The sequence below is a fragment of the Pollicipes pollicipes genome, unplaced genomic scaffold (genome assembly GCF_011947565.3).
Source record: "Pollicipes pollicipes isolate AB1234 unplaced genomic scaffold, Ppol_2.1 Scaffold_4002;HRSCAF=4701_pilon_pilon_pilon, whole genome shotgun sequence".
In the NCBI taxonomy this organism is placed as follows: domain Eukaryota; kingdom Metazoa; phylum Arthropoda; class Thecostraca; order Pollicipedomorpha; family Pollicipedidae; genus Pollicipes; species Pollicipes pollicipes.
Genome location: NW_023596420.1, coordinates 12,501,028 through 12,515,324, shown reverse-complemented (window position 1 = coordinate 12,515,324; position 14,297 = coordinate 12,501,028). Strand labels below are relative to the sequence as shown.

Genomic DNA, 14,297 nt, shown 5'->3' with positions numbered 1-14,297 from the left:
GACTGATGCGCTCCCGAGCGGCGCCGCTGACCTGACGCCGCGAGGGTCACCCGGACCGGGTCCTCCTCCCGCGTAGCCGGCGTCGGCCGGCGGCAGTCCGTCCGCAGATGGAGTGCTAATTATATCGATTCACCTGCATGAGCAGACGCCATCAGTCGCGCAGCCCTGGGCGCTGGCCGCAGCGGCGGGCCGGGCCTCGCGTGCCCGCGGACACTCTGGAGCGGCGGCGTTCGCGGCGCGCCGCTCTCGCCGCGCTGCGCCACTGGCGCCGCCTTTGTGAGCGCGCGGGCGGCGCCGGCTGTCGTCGGCGGCGCGCCCTCGCACCAAACTCCGCTCCATTTGCATAAGTGTTTGGCCGGCGGCGGCTCCGAGCGGCGGCGACCACGACAGGGGCGCCATTGTGTCTCCCCGGGAGCGCGACGTCACGTGCAATGAGGCGGGGCGCGGTGCCGCCGGCAGCCTGTCGGTGACGTCATCAACCTAGCGGAACCTGGTGCGGGACTCCGAGGTAACCGCCGTTTAGTTCCGACTAATTGGGCACACTGCCTGCGAATGGCCCCGTCTGCTGAACTTGCCTCTCTTGAAGCGCTTGGCGTGGACCGCGCTCCGCCGCGTCGGTGTGACGTGCTGTCAGTGTGGGTGAGCCCGTCAGCCGCCCGGTAAGTTCGCAGAGAGAGCCGAGACCCCGTCGGTTGTGCGGCGGGTTGGCTGGGCCTCCCAGTCGGAATCCTGACAGATCCAGTGATTGCGCAGTCACTCTACCCACGGGCCCACCACTGTCCAGTCTCGTTAGCACGAGGGCCGGTGAGGTCTTTAGATCCGAGACCCGGTCCGTGGGGCCAGCAGTCACCAGAGACTCGGTCCACGGGGCCAGCAGGCATCGGAGACTCGGTCCGCGGGGCTAACAGTCATTAGTGACCCGGTCCGCAGGACTACCAGTCATTAAAAACCGGGTCCGCAGGACCACCAGCCATCAGAGACCCGGTCCGCGGGACCACCAGTCATCAGAGACCTATTCCGCGCGACCACCAGTCATCAGAGACCCGACAGCAATCAGTGGTGTGGTCGGTGAATCCAGAATCGACTGTGAGTAGCGACGTGGTCGGTGGGTCCAACAGTAACCAGACCAGCGGCGCTATCCAGCGGCAATCAGCGACGTTGCCCGCCCGCGGGTGGCCTCTGCAACAGGGAGGCCTTAACGGCGCCGACTGCGGGTAATTAGATCCTTTGTTTTAATTATCGCCAAACCGTGGCCATAACCCGCGTTGTCTGGCGGAAATTGGACGGCGATGGCACGCACTGGGACCGTATTAACAGCGTCTGACGATGCGTATTTCATCGCAAATTGCGGGCAGATGTTGAAGATTTCTTGAGCGTCTTCCTGCAATCAACGCGACATAGAGGAAGCCGTCCTTAGCCGGTATAATGTTTCTCGGAGCAATTCTGGGTGTGCCTTAAATGGATTCTCCCCCGATGACCAGAGCACCAGACGTCATTTGCAGTTTTACAGAACCGCTGGCATGTTGAACTACGAGCTTGTACCACATAATAACCGTGCAAATATGCGAACTAGTTGTAAGAAGCAAGGGTGCAATTACGAACCTTATGAGGAGATGTTATCGCGTGAGGTTTCGTAAACCCCATCCATCAAAGCTCCGCCTAACTAGCAGTGCCTGTGTCGCAGGGCCGAGTGCTACCTCATTCCGTCAAGACCTCCGTACAGAATTTGCGAGCAATTTATTCTAAACGCTCCTCAAACAATGCGTGATTATGTGCAGCGGGGGCACGAGCGCACATCCTGCGCCGCCCACTCAAGGTACGCCGATTAGCGCATCGGGCTGTCTCACGGCCGGCTGCGCCGATTGTGGCGCACTATGCGCGTCGGCCGCGCCGGGACTGTCGCAGGAAGTGCGCCGGACACGCGGCTATGCGTTCAGCATTGTCCCAGCGCGTCGAGTGTAAAGGACCTTGGAGTGGCGCCCGACCCCCGAGGAAAAAGCCTGTCGCGCGCGCGCTGGAGCTGGACGAAATGTCTCTTTCGGCCGGCCGGCCGCTGGAAGCGGCGCTTGTGCCACATTTCATCTGGGAGGGTCGGATGGCCCGGTCCGAGGATTCATAGGTCCATTTGACCAGCGCCAGCTTCATATCCATAAAGCCCGATCGCCAGAGATTGAAAAATCAATGTGGACCGCGTCGGCTTCATCCCAAAATTCGCCCGTCGATGACGTCAGCGGACAAAGGGTCAGACGTGAGGGGGTTGTGGCGTCAGAGCGCATCACAACGTCAACAAGCAGCGGACGGATGGCGCTGTCGGGTGATGGGGAGAGATGTGACGTCAGACGCAGCAGCTGGCTGCCGGAATGGGTGGCGCGTCGTCGCGTGTAATGGCGGCCTGGCCCCGGGCGGCAGCGGCCACCGGGCGCGTTCGGCGGAAGCGGAGCCCCGACCTCCTGCACACCTCGTACCATTTGTCATATCTGGACCGCAAACACTTTATTACACAGACAACACAATCCGAGGGTAGTTGGCTAGTTCACTCAAATGAGACGGGCGCCTCTGTCCGCCGGACTGACCTTGACAAGGTCACTTCAGGCTAGTCTGCGGAACAATGCTGCCTGCTGCTTCAGCTGTGTGTGTGGGGGAGGGGGAGGGGGGATAGAACAATATCCAGTCTGTGCGCAACAGACCTCTGATTGGGGCGTTGCCCTTGGACCTGCCGCTACTTAAGTGCGCAGGCCGCCCCGAGGAATAACGATAACGACGCCGTTCCAAAGTGACAGACACAGACTGCTGGCCATTACAACATGAAGCTGTTTTTCATCGGTGTGCCTTTCACTCTTGGCCGATGCGCATACAGACGATCAACAATGAGGTTTCAATTTGCTGGCGCCCTGGCACAAAGGGCTATCAGAAGGCGTGAGGGTCTAAGACTCCCATTGTGTAACGCGCCAGAGCCCACCGGCTGGGACGAGTTTGACCTGGATCTTACTCCGCCGGTCTATTTTCCGGCCGGCCGCTGAATCTCTCGCAAACTGAGCGGCGTCCGGCTAAAAATAGCGCAGTTATCGCGTGAGCCGTCTGCATGAGCCGTCTGTCCACACAGCGCTGTCGTCCTGTTACACGGCCGTGATGTGACAGGCGGCCAGGTCGTGAAGGATGTCCTCTGTCCGAGCTGGCCCTGCACTAGACCGTCGCATGCGGCGGTGTCGCACCTGCCGATGCTCCGCGGGCCCTGGCCGCCGATCTGGCCATCCGGCGGCAACCGGTCCGCTATTTATCACGCGGGATTTACAGGGCGGCTTACCTGTGAAGTGCTCAGAACAATACGGCCGTGCAGCGGGCGGAGAGGCGGCGGCTCGGGCCTCGCGCCCCGCCCCTCCTGTCCCGGAGGTCCGCTCTGTTGTCGACCGTGTCCTACACGTGCAGCCCCGTGTCGCCGCCTGTCAGGCGCGTCTCGTCGCGGCGCTGTCCCGCTGGCCGGGCGTGCGTAGCTGGCCCGTGCCTCGCCGGCGGTCCTGCCGCGCCGGAGTCCGTCTCAAGCGCCCCCAGTCGCCGCTCCTGCCGCGCGTGAATCGCCTCTCACCCGCCGCGCCTCTGTTTACAGAGTCGACCTCGTCGTCATGGATACCGATCCTGGTGGTGGTGGCGCTGCTGTCGGCGCTGCTGGGCGCCGTCGCCATGGTCGTCATCATCCGGTGTCGCAGGTGAGCCCCCCCCCCCCTCCACCAGTCCCCCGACGCGCCTCGGGCCGCGGTCACGGTCGCGCCGCCGGTGGCGCCCATCGCGCCCCGGTGACGGCGTGGCATCCGCCGCATGACGTGCGGAACGGAGCCATTCAAGGACCGGGCGCACGGGGATTAGAGCGGTCTGAACGGCGCGTTTTGACGCCCACATGATGCAATTCTGACATAACGGCTTTTTGTTTCGAGTCCGTGATCCACATCGCCCACGCGTCTACAGCTTCCTCTCTGATTTTGACGTGAAGCGCGCCAGCCAGCCGGCCCTGACAGTCGACCGCGCCCCTGAAATCCATCGGTGCGTCCCGCTGGCGCGTGATGTCTTCACTGGGCGCGCCCGCTGCGCCCCGTCCATTTGCGGTGGCGTCAGCGCGCTGTCGGCTCCGTTCGTTGGGACCGGCGGCTCGGTCTGCGGCCGCGCCGTCGGCCGGCCTGGCAATTTGGCACGGCCGGGTGTCCAACAGGCGGTGATTTACGTCGGCTGTTTTTAGTGGCCGCGGCCGTACCTGGCAATTGCTGCTGACCCAGGCAGCGCGCTCCGGCCGTCACCGCGGAAACATATCAATTAGGACAAATTTGAAAACAGGTCCGATGGCCCGGCGCGCTCTAAGCAGCCGGTAATGGCACCGCTTCAGCGCGAGCAAATTACAGCATCATCGCTCGCCCAGTGGTCGCATGGGTGCGTGGTGGGTGCCTGTGCTGACTCGATGGATGTGTGTGAACAAGCCCACCGTATGCGGTCTGGAAACGTTTGTAATTCCCTGAGGCTGTTTCCTTATCTGTTTACATCAGCTGTGAGCTTCCAATGCTTCTTTTCAGTTGCTAAGACAACAATGCCCCAAGTGATTCGATCTTGATTAAAGGCTTAGTAAATCACGAATGAAATAGCTCGTAATAAAGGCTTTAATTGCATGAATTTAACTGCATACCTACATCACGTTTAGCAAAGGGTGAATGAATAAATGAAGAATTGGAATACCTTGTTTCCGCAGGCATGGTTGCTGCGCTGAGCATAAAACAGCACAATATGTACCAGGCCACAATGGCTCTCCACCGTGCTCCACCCTCTTTCATATTCAGCGCGGAACCATAGGGTGTAATTATTCATCCTTTGTACAGATGACACTTACGCTGGAGTTTGAATTGTATGGAAACACTCCCATCGCAACACGGAAATCTGCCCCGAAGCGGCGCGTCTGCTTCGCGGGCTGCCTGTTGTGGACTGTGCTGGCTGCTATGCATATGGTGCGCGGGCAGCAACACCCACTGAAATGTCCCTTAGACCCCCGCAGCTCTGTCGCCGGCACCCAACATGGCCAGCCCAGTTAGGTAGAATCTTCTGTTCTGACCAGTTTGAACCATAACTGAACATCTCTTTATGGAATATGTAGGAGGGAGTCCAAGCGAAGACTAGTGTCATCGAAGGGAATGTCCCGCATCAGTGTATGCTCCCCGATAAGGGTTTTTCTATTATCTCGCTGTCACAATTAACAAATATTTCTTCTTTTGCAGGTGGCGAGTCCTTCCATCGAAAGGTAAGAAGACCACACCTACATGGATTTTCTTTAGGCGTCATCGGCGTATTTATATCGGTACTTGGATGTACAAACTTCAGGCCACTGGGATCAGATTCTGGCCGATTTTCATCTGCGCGCGTACCAGATGGCCTGCCTTGGCAAAGCGGATTCCGAATTCGATGATAACAACGCGGAGCATCGCTTGATGTGACGGATGTTCGGATGCCTGATGCCTGATGTATGACAGATATAGTCCATTGCGAGCGCCTTTGAAATCCGTGCGTCGAAGATACGCTTCTGTCGGCCTCTGGTCGGCTATCGGCGTAACTGGTGTGTTCTTTGACCAAGTAGCTCCTGATGAAGCAATTTTCCCGCACCTTTGATAGCGGCGGCCCTGAAAGCCCACCCCGGTCATTTTCTTTAATGATCACTCTTCGCACGCCATTTGAAGATGGGAGCGGCGCCGCGCGGTGGCAGCTGCTGGTGTCAGCAGCTGCAGCTGGTGTTGGAACCCAATACCAGCGCCACTCGTCCCCGGAACTGCTCCCAGCTCCACGAGCGTCAAGTGCGCGGCGTGACCTTCCAAACACTCGGACCTTGCACGCGCGGCGCCAATGGGCCAAAGTCCTCCCTCATCCCTTTCGAGTTCCCCGGTATGAAAAGGATAGTCGGCATAAACCGAGAACAGCGTCGTAAAGGCGAAGGAAAAAGGAAAGAATTTATGATGGATTAGCATCACAAAGCAGCGCAGTAAAAATCGACTTGGGGAGAAGTGCGGCCGAAGGTGTAAATACGTCTGCGGTCACGCCTCGTCCAGCGATTGCCGGAAGAGGGCTATCGAGGCGACCGTTCTCACATGGCACAGGCGGACAGACCCCATTCGCTTAGGGACGCTCTTTTATCCGGCCTGCTCGGCTGGACGCATTTATAGCCGCTCAAGCTTGCCCGGGTCCTCCTTTTGTTGTTTACGATGGAGCATGCGGACTGCCGCGGCCCCTCCGAATTGGGGGCCCGTAAATCCAGGCTCTGCGCTCAACACCACGGCTCTTGTGCCCGGACACGACGCCTTCCTGCTTCATATGGACTCCGTGACCGGCTGGCCGGCCGAACGGCCGCACTTACGAACGGGGTCTGGGATGATCTGCAGAGACTGCAAACATGGTATGAAGTGGCCGATCCAGAAGGCAAGTCAACCATAGGCCGATCGACAATTATTTCACAAGGACGGCCTACCGCAGCGCTTGTTTCCAAGGCTGAGGTTGGAGACCAGCTCGACACTCTGAAGCTGCAGTTCCAACGCCCGCTAGGGCCTAGAACTTCAGTATTATGTCACGTGATTAAACTATTACCGATGAGTGCTTTTTGGGGAGACGTTCGTGCCGTGCGTAACCAATGGGAACTATAAGTGATGCTTTGCAATGGACGTGGCTCCGTCTGGTCCGAGAGGTGTGCAGCGTGAGCTGCCCCTGCTTGTGTTGCGCAAAGTCATGTCGTCAAAAGCAGTGTGGAAATTGTGACTCCGCCTGAACATGAGTCAAATGCCGCATATCTTAAATATGCTGCTCTCTGAACGTGTGACATGATGCTGACATTAAATATGCTGCACGTGTGACATGGCTCATTAAATAGACTTCCTTAATTATATTAATTCAAGATATTTATTAAAGTACACGACGAACGCACATGCGCCAGAATTGTTCTTATTTTGAGATTTTGAGATGTTCGGGGATTGTCAAAAGTACCCACAATGTATCCATAATAATGACTACACCGTTTTCCTTCTCCCTTTCAAATACTTATTGCTACCTTCCTCTAATTTCATGCAGTCAACGTTTCCGTCCCCCGACTTCTTTCAGCTTAGTTATTCCTGGTAGCAGACGGTACGGTGCCACGACAATGCCGACAGTGGACTGCGATCAGGAGGGTTGACGAGCATGACTGTGGAGTGGTCCCAGGACAGCTGACGTCAGTGCATGGCAGATCAGGTCGCGTAGCGTGACGTTAATGGCCGGCACTGTCGCCGGTTAGTGCGGCATTCGCGGATGGAGCCTGTGACAGGAGGCATATCGTTTGTTGTCTGTGGGCTTTGGAATGGAGAGAGAATGTTCGTGCTTAGAGACTGTGACAGGGAGAAATATCATTCACGTGCCCGGGAGGAGGGACTGATATTCATAGCCTGCGCGGGTCGCGCGGGCGGGGCCCCGCTGCGGCAAACGATTTCATTCATTACCAAGCCCTCGCCGCCGGAGAAACCTAGCGGCCAATTATAAGGGCGAACAAGCCCAAGATTGAGTCGTCCATAACCGGGTGGGGACGCGCCGCTTCACGGGGCGCGCCGAATAAGGAGCCGAAGATTTATCGGCGCCGCCGTGCCGCCAGCTTTCCGCGCTCGTTAATGGGCGGCGCGGCGTGGAGCTGGGAGCTCGTCAGCGCGGAGCTGGAAGCTCGCGAGCGTGGCCGACGGGCTCAGGCGCGCCGCCGGCAGGCCAGAACCGCCGCCGCCGATCGAGAGACACGCTCGCCGGTCGACGGTCACGCCGCGCGGGGCCGGAGCGTCGCTCCGCCCTGCCAGCAGGCCGTAATCCACGAACCGGTCTCGGAAACTCCGGCTAATTAAACGCCGATTAGCCGGCCGAATGACAAAATGGCTGGGAGTGAGTCCGGTTTTTCGGCAGCTGGAGCCGCCCGAAGCGGCCAGCTGTCACGCCGTGGCTGTTGCCGTGGGCCGCTGCGACGAGATGCAGTGTCCTAGGTTATCACACCACCCGTGCCGTCGTGTTGACAGAGGTGGAGATAGCTGGGTGCTATCGGGGCTGTGGTATGCTACGTCAGTTGCATGTCGGCAATGCACAAAGCTAGTATGCCAACGTTCAAAACAGGGGACGTAGTGCACAAGCCGTCAGAAGGATGATATGTTTCACCACGCGGGCCGGCAAAGCTCGCGGGGCTTTACGCTGTGCCCTGACTGTCCCTCCATTTGCAGGTCTGTGTCCGCTCGTGGCAATGGAGCGGCCCAAGGAGACGGCGCCGCCAGTGCCCAGCTCCAAGCCGCCGGGCGGGCGCGGCGGCGCGGCGGTGGCAGCCTCGGCCTCGCGCATGCGGCTCTGGCCGCGCGGCGGGGCCGGCCTGCACTCGCCCGACAGCGGCGGCGACTCTGAGGCCGGCTACGTCGAGCAGCCGTACACGTTCCCCGACCAAGAGAGCGCCGTGTACGCAGAGCTGAACAGTGTGGCGTCACAGGGCGCGCCCGCCTGCCGCACCTACCTGATGAACACGTACAGCGAGATCGGCGAGCCGCGCCGTCTGCTGCCCGACGGCACGTACGAGAACGCCGGTTACCTGCTGGAGCCGGCCGGCGAGTCGGCCGGCTCGGCTGGCTCCGCCCACAGCAGCGCCTACTACTCGGACGTGTCGGCCGGCGAGCCAGCCGGCGGCAGCAGCGGGCGCCGGCGCCGGCCGCTGGCCAGCGTGTCGGAGCGAGTGCCGGCGCCACGCGGCGCGCTCCTCTTCCCGCGCCGGCAGCCCGTGCCCGTCAACCTGCTGCCGGACGCGGCCGACCTGCCCGACAACCTGGAGGTACCGCCGCCCGAGAGCACCATGATCGCGGCGACGCGACGCGGTTCGCAGTACCGGCTGCTGGACAGTCGGACGCTGGCGGCGGGTGGCCGGGCGCGCGGCGCCGAGGCGGCCGGCGCGCCGCCCGCCGCCGGCCGGCACAACGCCAGCCTCCGCGGCGAGCAGGACTCGGGGCAGCGGTCGGGCGACTCAGGCAACCGCTCCGGCTCCGAGCAAGGGAGCCTGGACCGGCGGCCGCTGCCGCTGCTGCCCAGCCGGCGCGTGCAGGGACCGCAGAAGCGTGGCGTGTACGCGCTGAGCGAGCCACCGCCGCCGCCTCCGCCGCCGCCTTCGTCCGAGTACGTGTAGCAGCGGCGACGCGGCGGCCCTTTGTGCAATAGTGAGCGCGCGTGCCGCGGGGACGAGGTAGGTGGCGGACGGCGGATGGGTGCAAACCCGGGCCGATCGACGCGGTGTCGCTGCCGAAAAACGCGTCACTCTCGCACAAAAACGGCGGCGTGTAAGCCGCTTGGAGAGCTTACCGGCGCAAAGCGTTGTTTTTCGCCGGCAAGCGATGTGATGGTATCATCTAGTCACGACTTCCCTGCATCTGGAGGCAAAAACGACGGCACAAAAACGCGGTCGAACTGCGCACCGCCGCGGCCAACAAGCTCACTTGTGTTTACCCCGGAGTCACACTTCTATATTTCTTCATAAACGTCCGGCGCATAGAAGAGGGCAGCGCCGCCTGGCGATTTATCGCTCGCCGATTCGCGCCGCCCGCTGCAGAAGCCACAGCGCCACGGGACGCCAGCCTCAGGTAAATACAACGTCTTTATTTCTTTGGCGGGAATGCTAATTGGTCAATATTTCAATCGCTATAGAGAGGTGAGACTTGTTTACAATCGATATTAACGGACTTGCAACGGGGCCTTTGCCAGCCGACCGCCAGCCAGCAGACGTTGCTATGGCAACGTGCATGCCTGGCCTCGACTAGTGCAGTCAAGTCGAAAGTTGGTGTTATCACGAACTGTTGCTTGAGACTCGTCGGACGAGTTGGGTGCAATGTTTAGTTTGGCTCCGCAATTAGCATATCATTTTGTGAGATACAAATGCGCTAGTGGCATGACTGCCTCCCCACCTATTGATCATGTTCCCATCGTGTGCCCACATGTGCCCCGGGCGGGCCCTACAGCGGAGCAGGCTGTCTTAGCGGGAAGCCTTGACGCCGGGTCGAGAGTCCTTAGCGTGTGCCGGTGAAGATCAGGTGTAGCTTCTGGCCATAGAAGAACATCGGCCATTCTGTGGACGTTCTTGACAGCCCGGTTTTTGTGTGCCATCGCGTTTGTTAGGAAAGGGGCAAAAAGATTGGCTCCGCGAGTAAAAAGCGCCACATTTCTCTGGCCAGGCGCCGGAATAATCGTAAGGTCAGGAGAGATGATTTTCACGCATTTTTCAATGATAAAATCTAAGCCGAAGAGGTACAAAGAGGATCTCGCCTGCCGACCGTAAAAACTGGCATAGCATTCGAATATAATCAGTTTTTATTTCGCTTCTTCATTGTTATGCGAAACAAACAGCCCCAGTGCATTAATATGACTGGGATTTCAATTTGAGGCGGCGGAAGATACATGCAACTCGCGTCATCTATACCAGAACGGTGTGGGGGCATCTTCAGGCCACCACATGTGGTATTTCATGGACGCGTCTTACGCTGATCTATATGATGCGTGTGGGATAGCGTTTCGGAAAGGTTGGATGGCGGCTTGCGCAGTGGTGTTTTCATGGATTCGAAGAAGACTGGCCGATAGAAGCGTGTGATCCCTGACCGGCGACCGGCGTCCAACCCTGGCCCCGCGTCCCTTGCGACTCGGTAACTCCATTGCCCAGGCTCTGGGGCCCTTCCTTCGATGATACGCCTGACGTTGTGCGTGCAGGAAGACTCTCCAATACTCCCCGGAACTTGCAGTGGTTCAAAGAACCAACCCAACGCTAAAGTACGGTGTAACCCATTCCGTCTGATTTCAATATTCCAGGCGGTGAAATATGTTCCCTCGATTTATGTCGCCGGCACGTCATCACATGACGAACGTAATGTAATTCTCCAGTTGGCACATAGCGTATGTTTGAGCGAGGCAGAGCGTGGCATTTATGTGGATCATGACCTGTAAATCGCGCCAGGGGCACGTGAATCCGATATTCTGCCACGGCGCGGTCACGAATAGGAATCCATCAACATCTGATGTTTGTGGGACGACTGTCTGTCAACCGCTTCTGCATGCCAACCGGTTTTTCTCGACTTCAAACTGGTTTATGCGGAAAATATCACGGCGGGCTTGAAATGCTTCCATCGATAATTGATTCATGAGCATTGTGTGGCATGCATTTTTACACAACGTGCCGGCTGAGTTGGATATTTTACACCGTCATAAGGATTTCCATCGGTAAGCAAATTATTTTAATTTCTGGACGTCACGCATATAAAGAAGTGTGCACGTACAGTTTCCAGAATTACTTGGTGGGTGGGCCATTGTTATAAACAAGATCACTTGTTTAATTGTTAAAAGTTTAATGCTCGTTGAAGCGTGCGAATTCACTGTACGTGACCAAGTCATGATTAATCGGAATCAAACGCAGTGGCAGTTTAATATGCTCAGCAGTCCCCACAGCGCTCACTAGTAACGCCTGGTGCCCTTGGCTGATATGCGTTGCGTGAAAGGTGAGTGTTTCGCGGGGCTTGACGTTCTTTCTCTATTCTGTTTTGGCTTGTACATTTGCTTGCTGCGAACAGAAAAAGTAATACAATAGGTACTGAGAGCGCAGACGGGGAACCCTGAAGACAGGGCTGGCTGCAGATGACTTGGCTACACTCGTTTCTTTCCGCACTTACACAGTACCCCGAAGTACCTCTGTTGAACCTCTCCTGAGCCGCCGAGCACCGCGCGAAGTAAGCGCGGCGCCCCAGGTTGGACAGCTGACGGACTTCCCGAGCCCTGCGCGACCGCGCGCGGGCCGCGCTCTGTCCCGGTGTGCGCCGCCGCCGCCGCGGTGGGCACGTCGCGCGGCGCAGGCGGCGTGAGAGGCCGGCCGTGTCCGTGCGGTGCGCCGCCGTACACCGATTTGTCTCTGCCGCCGGGCCAGACGCTTCCCTCGGCCAGGCCGTGATTTACGGAGCACGCTCGTCCATCTCTCTCGCGTCGGTCACGTGCGACGGCGGCGCGGCGCCGGCCGCTCCCTGCTGGGGCTCGGTGCTCGGGCCGTACACCTGCTTTTCCCCGGCTGTGCTCCAGCTGCGCTCTGGCCGTTTGCCGGCTGTGCCCTGGTCCTGTTCCGTCTGTGCTCCGTCCGTTCCTGCCGTGCTCCGGCTGTGTTCTGGCCGTATTCCGTCTGCGTTCCGGCCGTACTCCGGCCGTGTTTTGACTGTGCTCCAACCATGTTTCGTCTGTGCTCCGATCGTTCTTAACGGCTGGGAGCGGTGGCACTCGGCTCCATCTCTGGTGATGTCTCACCGGCTCGTCTGCCTGACCGGCCAGCCTGCTGCCCTTGCCAGAGTCAGTGAGGCCCGCAGCCCAGGGGCGCCATGTCGCCAATCGGCCCGCAACCACTTCACAGTAGGACACCGACACTACAGGACTGCAATCAGTGTTGCTGCCCGCTTCCGTGGGAAACTGACGGCCGCTCTTGGACGCTTTGCTAGGGTTTGACTTTTTAGCTTCCAGCACACGAGTTTCCAGAGTAGCGCAATTTACGGTCCAGCCCGGAGCGTCCGTTTTCATGGCGCGCGTGATGACGGGAACGGAGCGTCCTCCAGAGAACGCAGCTCGACGGTCGTGCTAACCAGCGGTGGTGCGAGCTGCCGTACTGCGGCAGCCCGCCGGCGTGCGACGTCAGGACGGATGGTGATTGGGCGCCGGTCTGACGGCCGGCAGCGTCCCGATGGATGGGAAGCGGTGGGGGGAGGGGACAAGACTGTCGGCTGACCTCGCCCGGCGCCACCGGCCAAAGGTCGGCTCCACTGGCCGAAGCTGAGTGCGCTCGTGAGGAAGTCCGTAATAAGGCGGCGGGATGGTGATGGCTGCGAAGGGCAAAACGAAATGGCAGACATAAAGGCCCGACAGCTGTTCTGGCATGATGAGTGGGAGCGGGCAGCCATTTGTAATCAGCTCAGCCTGTGATCTGCCCTGTCCAAGGCACGCCTCATCGAGTCGCGCCGTTAACGAGCTCGCCGTTTGTTCCAGATGAGCGGAGCGCCGCCGCGACCTGGCGACCCGGGCGGCCGACGAGACCTCCAGCGCTCGGGCCTCCGGTAGCGACGGACGGCCCGTCTCACTGGGAGCCGGCCGAGACCACGCGGTGCGGCCGACTGCGACCATTCCAGCGCGTCAGCACGACTCGGTCCATTCCATGCCAGCCTCGGCTGAGATCATATCAAAATGCGCTGCACTCAGGGGCCGACTCCATGCTATTGTGATATGTCCTGGATCGTGTGAACTTTGTGTGTGCGTGTGCGTGTGTATATACTGTGTTCTTGGGAGCGTATTATCGTCCTATATACCAAATCGCATTCAAGAATAAACACTTCGAGATGGCGTGCAGTGTGCCGACCGCCTCCAGAATGGGACGATGGGCGGCGACGGAAGTCGTTAGCTCGAACAAGGCCCTTATCACCCGGACAGACGGCCGGCATGAAAGGACTGTAATGACCACCAGCACTGCGAGCCGACGCGATGGTCTCGCCGCACGACAGGCGGCGCGCCGGGCGGGCGAGCCGCCCCCGGGGTCACACAGACCGGCGCGGCGCGGCAGGGCGGGGGACGGTCGTGAGGAGCAGCCGCTGTCAGCTCGGCAGACTGCGCTGGGGGCGAGGCGGCCGCGAGCGGCGCGGCTGCGGCGTGACTGACCACCCGGGGCTAGGCCCGCTTCCAGACGCCGTAATCCGACGCCGGCGCCCGACACAAAAAGGCGCCGGCCGTCCCGTCGGCAGACACCTGCCCCCGCGTAACGGCATCCCTGAACCGCGACGTTCACTGACCGCCCGGCCCGCCCCGCGCCGGGGACGCCCCGGCGGCCGGAAGGGATGTATTGACGCAGGGCCGGAGCCCCACGCGTGTCCGGTGATGGCTGCGGTTCCGGCGCGCACCGATTACCCTCACCTCCGGCGCCGCCCGCGGGGAAGCCGGGAGTGAATTGAGGTGTCACAGGCGTGGTGTGACGTCCGGTGTCAGCTGGGCTGTCATGTGACACCTGGCGCGGCGCTGGGGGCGATCGCCAGGCACGGTTGGTCGACGGCGACGACCGCTGGCCAGAGAGCGGTGCTGTTGCCACGCCGCGTGGCGGAGCAGGCGGAACGGCACACGGCAGCAGCACGTGCCTTCTTTACACGTTACGCGGTGGAGATAAGCGACTGAGTTTGGTTTGGCAGAGTCCATTTTTGTCAGAAAGAACCAAATGGCTCACAACGAACCAGTCTAGCGTTGTTTCAAGATTA

At 59.8% G+C, this 14,297-nt stretch overlaps 1 protein-coding gene and 1 long non-coding RNA gene across 2 annotated transcripts in view; both read left to right on the top strand.

Moving 5' to 3' along the window:
• LOC119094107 (uncharacterized) overlaps positions 1 to 8,855 on the top strand; it is a 28,637-nt gene extending 19,782 nt beyond the window's left edge. The window contains exons 3-6 of the mRNA XM_037217183.1: positions 3,605 to 3,704; positions 5,250 to 5,272; positions 8,238 to 8,672; positions 8,848 to 8,855. Coding sequence (XP_037073078.1) covers positions 3,605 to 3,704; positions 5,250 to 5,272; positions 8,238 to 8,672; positions 8,848 to 8,855 — 566 coding nt within the window. The remainder of the gene's footprint in view (positions 1 to 3,604; positions 3,705 to 5,249; positions 5,273 to 8,237; positions 8,673 to 8,847) is intronic.
• Positions 8,856 to 9,003: 148 nt separating this feature from the next.
• On the top strand, positions 9,004 to 13,397 carry LOC119093617 (uncharacterized). Its single transcript, XR_005093646.1, has 2 exons — positions 9,004 to 9,629; positions 13,048 to 13,397. It is a non-coding gene; the product is annotated as an uncharacterized LOC119093617 (long non-coding RNA).
• Positions 13,398 to 14,297: the final 900 nt, after the last annotated feature.